The 10,682-nt window shown below is 34.4% G+C and overlaps 2 protein-coding genes across 2 annotated transcripts; both read right to left on the bottom strand.

Moving 5' to 3' along the window:
* Positions 1 to 1,293: 1,293 nt before the first annotated feature.
* LOC123554908 (fibrinogen-like protein A) lies at positions 1,294 to 3,465 on the bottom strand. Its single transcript, XM_045345332.2, has one exon. It carries the CDS (start codon positions 3,463 to 3,465, stop codon positions 2,014 to 2,016), a length of 1,452 nt encoding a protein of 483 aa, XP_045201267.2. The 3' UTR covers positions 1,294 to 2,013.
* Positions 3,466 to 5,605: 2,140 nt separating this feature from the next.
* Positions 5,606 to 7,436, bottom strand: LOC123554909 (fibroleukin-like). The gene has a single exon (XM_045345333.2). It carries the CDS (start codon positions 7,274 to 7,276, stop codon positions 5,741 to 5,743), a length of 1,536 nt encoding a protein of 511 aa, XP_045201268.2. The 5' UTR covers positions 7,277 to 7,436; the 3' UTR covers positions 5,606 to 5,740.
* Positions 7,437 to 10,682: the final 3,246 nt, after the last annotated feature.

Raw genomic sequence — 10,682 nt, 5'->3', positions numbered from 1 at the left:
TATACTTGTGCATCTCCTTTGAAACTACTGGTCAGAATTACACCAAACTTGGTCAGTAGCATCCTGGCATGAATGTGCTCAAATTATTCACCTTTGACCTTTTAAGAGGTTTCCAGAGCTAATAATAAAAAATCTTTAAACAATTACATTTCATTAACCGCCAGATGGATGTTCATCAAAATGGTATGAAGCATCACTGTAACATACTCTCCAAAATTTGTTCAAATTGAGGTATTAGGCGTCTTCAAGGGGCTGCTAGAGATAAGCCTAGAATTTTTTTTAAACAACATCCAAGACACTAGTCAGAATAATAAAATAATTTCATACAAATGGTCCTTGTGTAGCTCACTACCAAGCAGTTCAGTTGTTCAGTTATTCCGATTCTTACCAAAACATGGCCGCTAGGGGGCGTTGTCACTTTCCCCTATATGTATATAGTTGAAAATTTAAAAATCTTCTTGTATGAAACGTCTGGACCAATATTTAAATAATTTAACATAACGGTCCTTATGTGACCCTCTACCAAGATTGTTGAAATTATACTGATTGGTAAAAAAAAATGGCGTTGGGAGCGTTGACTCTTTTTTTTCCCTGTATGCATATAGGCCTCCTTGCATGATATACGACCAGCAAATAACCTACATACATGTAGAGCAAAATCTCGAGTTATTCTGCAATAAACCACTCGCGTGCAGTGACGTCATCCGATTCAGGTGCGTAGCACGGTCGTAAAAAGTAGTTACCATTTTTTTTAACACTATTGATACTTGTATGTCGTGTTAGAATCGAAATAATAAGTTTCCAAGTGTGATTTATCGTAGAATAACCCGAGTTTTTTGTTCTTATGCGAAATAATATATCACTCAGGCTACGATAAACCACGTTTGGGAACTTATTATTTCTTAAATAACACAAATGTTTCTTGAGTTACCCTTTAGGAAGATTGTACGAATTTATTCTGTTTCTTCAAAAAGCATGGCCGCCAGGAGTGTCGTCACTTTCGCTGTATGTATACCTACGTTGTGGAAACTTAAAATCTTCTTGTTGGATGTTGTCTCTTAGTATCTTATGTCATAATTCCCCCCCCCAGCCTCTTACCCAACCTCCCGAACACATACGTACATAACTGGCCTGTATGTATCTAGTAGAAACTTTTAAAATCTTGTTTGATGTTGTCTCTTAGTATCTTATGTCATAATTGTCCCAGCCTCTTACCAGACCTCGCCGACACTTACACCAACACACATACGTACATTGCTCACCTGTATTTATCTAGTAGAAACTTTTAAAATATTCTTGTCAGAAAACTGGCTTTATTTCAAAATAATTTCACAGACATTTTGCGTGCACAACATTACCATTTACATGCACAAAAACTGTTCAAGCCAGCGGTAAAACTCAGATGGACAACTAATCAATTTGGCATGACTGTATCAGCAAACTTGGTATATAGCATGGAGTAACGTAACTTATATAAGGAGGGTGTGTTAGTACATTTTCTAGGGACCTGCACTGTGTGAACCGTAATCTTAAACCTCGGTATATTCCGTTTCATGACAGACCTTCAATATCTACGCTTGTTGTACCTTAGCTTCTGAATAGGGTGATTGGATGCAGTCAGATTTGTATAATCAACATTATATGGCATGATGCAAAGGCTGAAAACCTAATGTTTGTGGAACTTCCACGTTTCTTGATGAAACTTTGATTTTGTACAATACATGGATACGATGCAAAAATGCATTATGTTCAGTATGTGTATATAAACACTGAATACAAATTTTAGAATGAACTTCATATCTGTCTGACAAAAAGTATATGAGTCACAACTAAACATTTTAAACACACAAATAAGGAAATCAGTTTGGTTTGTGCATGGAAGTAGTATAGATATACTACCTCCATGGCATGTGTAATGACAACATGATTGTCTGCAAAGACAAAAATTATCTAAATAAAATATTCTAGGGTGTACAATCTCCATTTAAAGATGTTGAAGTTAGTCAATCAATCTTATCTAAACTTCATTTCAGTGAATTTCATGGATGTTTGTGAACCTTTCCATGTATTCCAGACAATGCACTTCCAGCTGGCCTTGCATTTTGACTGGTCCTGATAGAGTCCATTTAAATGCGAATGAAAACAATTATTGAACCACCATCCACCATCCCAGTTTGCAGCACAGTTTCCAGATGTGTATTCGTCGTTATCTGCATCAGTGGTGGTGAATTCCATTTGATCATGGGAGCCAAAAGATAGATTAGAATCTGCTAGCGAGTCACCAGCATTTCCTGTGTAACCACTCACGTATAGTTTGTAGTTTGTTCTCTTCGATCCAACCTTGAAACTGCTGTATTTGGCATAGGCACGGTTGCCGTCATGATCTTCTAGATCGATTCTCAGTTCATGTGGTGCATCATTATCAGTTAGTAGATTCAAATATTTGTTCCCGAGCCAAAATTCGCCCGTCATGTTGCCAAATCCAGTTTCATATTCATTCCAATCTCGGACAAAGTCGACAGAGCCATCTTGGCGTCGTTGAAATACTGTCCACCCTCCACCATCAGTAGTCATGTCACAATATACAGAAATGTATCTTTTCTTTTCAACTTCTATACTGTATTTAGCGTTAGACTTAAATCCGCTTTCATATAATTCCAAGCAAGACTTGTAAGAAGTCTTTGGATCATTGGGAGAAGGTGTCCTATTTACCGGACATGATGAAACTGAGCAGTTGCACTCCCTCTCATGGTAATCCTTTGTTATTGAATCGTTCTCTTTACTGACAAACTTCTTTCCATTGACAAGTTGTTCCACCAGTCTCTTTGTCAAATTGTTATTAATGTTTATATTTTCCAAACACTGTTCTTCAGTATGTTTCAAATCTTCTATGTTTTTCTTTATCTCTTCTGTGTCATTCTTTATTTTGTCAAAATTTTCTGCTTCAGTAAATTCTGTTTGTTCAAATTGTTCAAGCAAGTTTAATGAATATCCTTTTAGTTTAGGTATTTCATCTTCAAGCATAATAAAAGTTTCTTGTCTTTCTGTGTTCAGGGTTTTTATGAATTCAACACCTGTGAGAATTTGGTCAGGTTTGGTTTTCAAATCCTGAACTTGTCTTTGTAATTCTGGAATTTCTCGCCGGAACCGCTTGTTCAATATTTTCTCTTTCATAAAGGCATTTGTCAACAACAGAAATTTTTCCTCTAGCTCTGAATGAGTAGTTTTAGTGTCCTGGACAGTCTCAGTATCTTTGACTTCAACTTTATTCTCTAATGCTTGTTGAAGCATTGTTTTCAAGGAACCTATTTCATTTATGAGCGTCTTAAAGCCATCTCTTCTGAATTTGCTCTCTTTATTTAGTCTGTCTTCAATATAATCTACTCTCTCCATAACTTGCTCTAGAGTGAACCCAAAAGCTGAATTCGTAATCAGGAATAAATAAGAAACAATATAAATCCTCATTTTTCCACTTACTGTTGAATCTATTGGTATCAATAACAATGGTTGTAAACTTTGCTGAAATTATTTAATATGAAATATAACATTTCTGTAAGATGTAAATTCCAAATATACAATTTGATGTCTTCAGGAGCATTTGATATCTCTTTCTTAGAAAATTGTTAGAGAACATCACTATATATTTCTCAGAAAAACAGCTACGTGTCTATCATATTATAGGAGTATGAGTTATCATAAAATCTAATCTTGTTTATCTTTAGAAAACAGATCTGTGTTGTTAACATCTTAACAGTACTGTAGAGTTGATGCTTTTTGATTCAATTTTATCCCTCAGTTTAATAAGAAACAGACACATGTGTGTGATCAAAACGATCACGAGTTTGACTCTGTTCGCGATTATAAAAGGTTTATTAGATTCAAATTTCCTATTTTAAAACATGAACAATTTTTACATAGTGTATGTAAACATGAAATTAACTTTTTATGTGTATTAACAGTACTAAGCATTATCTAATTATACCCTTATGGGGATCAATTCATTCCGCATTCAAATAGATAATTATTATCTTAAAATTGATTTTTTTCATTTCTATTATTTCTATAGTTTTTTAATTATCAAAGTAGTGGGGGTGTTGACCACAGCGGTCAAAGTTAACAGAGAGGGGGTGGGCAGGTATCGGGGGTAGGGGGTGTTCTACACTCACATTACTCATCTGTGATTAGACTATGCTCTATTTTTTGCGTAATTCAAGTTTATCATAATTATTATATTAATCGAATGTTAATGATTTCTGCTTTACCATAGACCCACCCATACGGATAAAACTATAGCCATTTGTAAACGGATCGATATGACATGGTTAATTCTAGTAGAGAACCATTTAAAGAACATTTCGCGAATTTACGTCAGAATCGGTGATAAATGGGAAGGGGAGGATGGCGTTTCAAGTCAATTTCTATTTTAAGATCTAGTGGCCATTTTTGGACAAATTGAAATAATTTGAACAATCTTGGTAGTCAAAGAAGGCACATTTATACAGAACGAGAGCTAGCTGTTTGCAAAACACATGCGCCTATGATGGCGTAACGGGTTTACCTGAATATATAATTGTTAGTTGTAAGTGTTCTGTTACCTTACCCTTTAGTTTAATGACCCTTGGTTATGTGTTTATGGAATTTAAAGCCCTTAAACATACATATTCTTCAGTAGTTGATCAGAATCAGTTTTAGTCTCACGGTCATTTTGACATTTCCCTTTGACCTTTTGATCCCTAAAGCTATAGGGGTCGTCTTTTTTGTTTAACTCATACCGGCACAATTTAGGTCACAAAGCGACTTTTTCTGCTTTTTATGGTAGGGAAGACCCCATGCATCATTTCAGACATAAGCCGTCACGCACAGGGGTAGTACCATCGACCGTCTGTAAATCAGCTGGAACCATGAATAATTTCACACCTAAGCTAGGTTTCAAACACACATTGGTGTGCGGCAAGTGATTTGAAGTCAGCAGCTTTAAAGAGAAAGGCAATGTTGTTCTTATGTTAATTCCATCTGCTAGGATTTCTTAAATGATTTAAAGAAGTGAAAGAATTTTCAAAATCGGCTTAAAAATGAGAAAGTTATGAGGATTTGATCAAAATGACGGCCATTTTGTTTCCAGGGCAACAAAAACAAAATGGCGGATTTATTTAATTTTGAAATACATATTTGAACTGTATTTACTTATTTCTGTAAAATAATTTCTCTACTTTTTCCAGCTATAATGAAAGAAATTACCCTGTTTTACATCTTACCTTCAAGTAGCATATCAATTTAATTTTTTTGAAAGGTTATTTGCTAAATAAAGAATTCAGCAGTGTGTAAATAACGTCATAAACACACTTAAATGGCTGCCTCCAGGCTTGAGAATGGCTTTCATATTAAATTAACTTATTATCAAGCATTCCTTGCCTTTTAAGACCTCGGCCTCAGAGGTCCCTGTAGAGGGGATCAAGCACAATCATCTTGTGAAGTTTGACTAATGTATGCTAAAGCATTTTCCAGATATAAATCGGAATCTTTCTTACCCTCAGGTCACTGTATCCTAAAAATTCGACCTGCTGATTCAAAGGCAATAATATCTTGTATTGACCATAGGCAGTCATAATATCATAACTATTTAATAAAGGTTTTTTCTGTGGATAAATATCAATATAACGAAATATTTTGAGATGTACATTTTCTTTATAAAATTAAAGAAACTCATTGTTTAGTTTTTCAGAGTACCTCTGGCACTATCTCATCTAAATTTCATTTCAGTGAATTTTAGGGCGTAATATGAACCCTTCCATGTATTCCAGATAATGCAGTCCCATTCGGACTTGCATTTTGACTGGTCCTGATAGAGCCCGTTTAAATGCGAGTCATAACAAGCTTTGAACCACCATGCCCCTTCCCATAACGAAGCACAATTAGAAGATGCTTTGTCATTATCTGCATCTCTGGTGGTGAATTCCATTTGATCATGGGGGCCATAAGATGAATCAGATTCTGCTAGCGAGTCACCAGCATTTCCTGTGTAACCACTCACTTCCAGTTTGTAGTTTGTTTTCCTTGATCCAACCTTGAAACTGCTGTATTTGGCATAGGCACGATTGCCGTCATGATCTTCTAAATCGATTCTCAGTTCATGTGGTTCATCATTATCAGTTAGTAGATTCAAAAATTTGTTCCCGAGCCAAAATTCACCTGTCAAGTTGCCAAATCCAGTTTCATATTCATTCCAGTATCGGAAAAAGTCGACAGAGCCATCTTGGCGTCGTTGAAATACTGTCCACCCTCCACCGTCAGTAGTCATGTCACAATAGACAGAAATGTTTCTTTCCTTTTCAATTTCTATTTTATATATAGCGTTAGATTTAAACCCGCTGTCATACAATTCCAAACAAGACTTGTAAGAGGCCATCGGGTCATCGGGAGAAGGTGTGCTATTTACTGGACATGATGAAACCGAGCAGTTGCACTCCCTCTCATGGTGATCGGTTGTTACTGAATCGTTCTCTTTACTGACAAACACCTTTCCACTGACAAGTTCTTCCGGTCTCTTTGTCAAATTGTTATTAATGTTTATATTTTCCAAACACAGTTCTTGGTTGTCTTTGAGGTGTTCTATGTTTTTCTTTATCTCTTTTGTGTCATTTTTTATTTTGCTAAAATTTTCTGCTTCAGTAATTTCTGTATTTTCAAATTGTTCAAGCAAGTTTAATGAATATCCTTTTATTTTAGGTATTTCATCTTCAAGCATAATAAAAGTTTCTTGTCTTTCTCTGTTCTGGTTTTTAATAAATTCTATTCCACTTAGTGTCTCTTCGACACCTTTGAAAATTTGGTCAGATCTTGATTTCAAATCCTGAACTTGTCTTTGTAATTCTGGAATTTCTCGCCGAAACCGCTTGTTCAATATTTTTTCTTTCATAAAGGCATTTGTCAACAACAGAAATTTTTGCTCTAGATCTGAACGAGTATTTTTAGTGTCCTGGACAGTCTCAGTATCTTTGACTTCAATTTTATTCTCCAATACTTGTTGAAGCATTGTTTTCAAGGAACCTATTTCATTTATGAGCGTCTTAAAGCCATCTCTTCTGAATTTGCTCTCTTTATTAACTCTGTCTTCAATATAATCTACTCTCTCCATAACTTGCTCTAGAGTGAAACCAAAAGCTGAATTCGTAATCAGAAATAAATAAGAAACAATATAAATCCTCATTTTTCCACTTATTGTTGAATCTGTTGGTATCAGTAACAATGGTTGCAAATTTTGCTGAAAGTATTTCATTTAATGTAACATTCTATAAAATGTAAACTCCAAATAAACAATTTGATGTCTTCAGATGCATTTGATCCGTCTTTCACAGAAAATTGCTAGAGAACTCTTCACCGCTATATATTTGTCAGAAAAAAACAGCTCCGTGACTATCATATGATAGGAGAACGAGTTATCATAAAATCCCATCTGGTTTATCTTTAGAAAACAGATTCGTGTTGTTAATATCTTAACAGTACTGTAGAGTTGATGCTTTTTGCATCAATTTTATTCCTCAATTCATTAAGAAACAGACATAATATTAGGTGTGTATTGAATAGTTTTAGTGTTGTTTTTTAGCGAGAACGCTTCTTAACGTTCACGAGAGTTTTGAATTCACGCGTTGCTGTATCCGCGAACATCTGGAAAAAAGTAACGTTCACGAGAGTTTTGAATTCACGCGTTGCTGTATCCGCGAACATCTGGAAAAAAGTAACGTTCACGAGAGTTTTGAATTCACGTGTTGCTGTATCCGCGAACATCTGGAAAAAAAGTAACGTTCACGAAAGTTTTGAACATGAGTTTTGCTCTATCCGCGATTATAAAAGGTTTATTAGATCCAATTTTCGTATTTATAACATGAACAATGACTTCTTAAAAAGATATGTTAATATAAAATTAACAAGTTTATGTGTATCAACAGTAAAGCGCATATGGTTTAAATAGTGCACACTGTATACTATACATGTATAGATAAACATAGTGTAAATATGTACTTTCACATAAACATAAACAAAACGGCTGTTTTTTTTTCATAACATGATGTAGCCCTATATGTAAACTTAATTTATATTTTATTTAGTAAAGTTAAATATTATACATTTGGACTAAATTATCTAAAGATAAAATATTTAAGTGAAAGATGGCCACTGGATATTTAATAACGTTAATAAATTAAAGCTCACGTTTATTTTGAATTCGCGTATTGCTCCTACCACAAATATTCGAAAAAAATAACCTTTATGAAAAGAATATAATCTACAGTTACTGGAAAATCCTGCCTTCCCTGTGTGCCAAATTATCCAGAAGTCATCAGCTACATTTATGTTTTTAATGCTAAAAAACGAATATCTGAGATTGCTGGTAATTTATCTTTGGCTAGCTTTCAAAAGTTTTAAGAGACCTGAACGTCTAGACAAAACTATGCCTGTACAAGCTTTCACTATATAGTATCAAAATCAAAACCTATTAAATATTTTGAACTGAAAACCTATTAAATAAATTATTATAACGCAGTAATTTTTCATTTTAAACTTAGATTTACCCAAAAACTTTAATTGAAATGGGAATTAATATTTCAAGAGAAATTATTTTACAAGTGCTTCAAAAACACAAGGATGAACTAATGCCACATATGTTAACATTTCAAATAAAAGGAACTTTACGATGGAATTTTTTTTAATTTCAATAGAAAAAAAACAGTTTAGGTTCATGAATCAGTGCATGAACAAATTGCCAAAATTCATCTCTCTTTTATGGTGGCTGATTTCTGCCATTTTCTGTGTTCGTGCCGGCAAGGCGAAATGTCGAAGTAACGAAAACATGAAAGGTCGAAATAATGCTTATTTGTTGTGTGTTCGCCTTTCGACGTTCGAGGCGAATACGCGAAGTAACGGAACATTGAAGGCAAAATAACGAGCACACGAACTTCTGTATTAATCACTTTTCGTGTCGGCGGGTATTAAAGCTTCGTGTTGTCGCCCTTCTTTTGTCGTGTCTTCGTGTATACGCGTCGAAAGGCGAAAACACGAAAACTGAGCTGTTTTGACCTTTCGTTACTTCGACCCGCCGACATAAACAGGTTCTGCTTTCATACAGTAATGTACAGTAATGTAGCAAAATGATGCGTCAGGACGCAAAATGGGGCGTAATGTATATATAAGTTTAATACAAGAACTGAAATACTTGAAGTGTGACATGTTTTATTGCATATGAAACATTTTCTATCATAAATTGAGAAGATTTTTTGTAGAAATGGTAAAACACGTTATCTAGATAACATTCAAAGCTCAGGTCGGCTTAATGATATGCCCCGTAAGACTGACAGAAGCTTAATGTAGATTTAATACCAGTGGTAAAATATTTACACAATGACATCTTTTTATGGAATATAAATCATGATTTCATAAAATTAGGGCATCGTTTATAGCAAATTTCATTTCAGCAGCATATATGTAATTTAATGCATATGGTTAAAAAACAAAGGTAGATCATGCAACAGAGCGAAACGGGAGACAAATTAAGAACACACAGATCAGTTCAATGGATAACAAAAAGCATCACAAAAACCAACACACAATTTGTTAACTGTTGTAGGAATAAACAAAATATTCAGCTGTTTCAATTTCAAAAGCAAATAGTTTATCAGCTAGGATATTTTTACGCTACTTCAAAGCACAATTAACAGCTTTAATAGAAAACAGATTACGTCCTTTGGCGTAACGTTCAAGTGTAGCCTCCCTAGACATTACAATATCTCCTTTGTTTTCCAGGACTGTGGGAGGGAGTGGCGAACTCTGATCTACATTTGTTGGTTTGTTCGTTGGGATATTGTATCGTGGAACAAAGCACGGAATCAACGAAAATGTATGACTTAGATAGACGATTTTAAAGAAGCGCCACAAAATAACTGTATTTTGTATTTCCATGATGGTAATTATACGTGCTTAGCATTAAGAAAATGAGAAGTAACAAGTATCTAGTTAGAAATTGACAGTGACACATTTAAGACCAAGACAATCTTTTTAATGTCTAGATATATTATTATTAATGTTGTATGCAGAGTACTTGATGTATTAAGGAGAGTTTACACTTCACTCTGTTTCTGCAGTGTAAGACAATTAGGTGAGCTAGGCAGATTTCCATTGTCAATAATTGCAAAAGAGCACTCGATTAAGTTTTGGACAAAACTAATGAAAAATAGATACTTATATACTATTATAGGTAACTGCTGGGCTCGAAAAATCCATTCCATTATTGATCATCTCGGTTATAGGTACGTTAGGGAAAATTATAATATTGAGCATAGTTACTTTCAGACTTTTAAGAGACGCATTCGTGACCAATATATACAGGATTGGAGTGCATCTGTACATAGTATGTCTAAACTTGTCTACTTCTGTAAGTTTAAAAAGCAATTTATGTATGAACCATACTTCGACAAAGTGTTAAATGAGTCATCCAGAGTGTATTTAACCCGACTAAGATTGAGCGCATATTCCCTTGAAATTGAATTTGGTAGATATAACGGTATTGATAGAAAAAAATCGTCTTTGTAAAATATGTAATCTTAACTGCATTGAGTCTGAATACTATTTCTTACTGTGCTGTCCTAAATATATTGAAATACGTATGAAACATTTCGGAAATATTTCATGGC

Source organism: Mercenaria mercenaria, chromosome 7 (assembly GCF_021730395.1).
Source record: "Mercenaria mercenaria strain notata chromosome 7, MADL_Memer_1, whole genome shotgun sequence".
NCBI lineage: Eukaryota > Metazoa > Mollusca > Bivalvia > Venerida > Veneridae > Mercenaria > Mercenaria mercenaria.
This window is presented reverse-complemented; position numbering and strand designations above follow the sequence as displayed.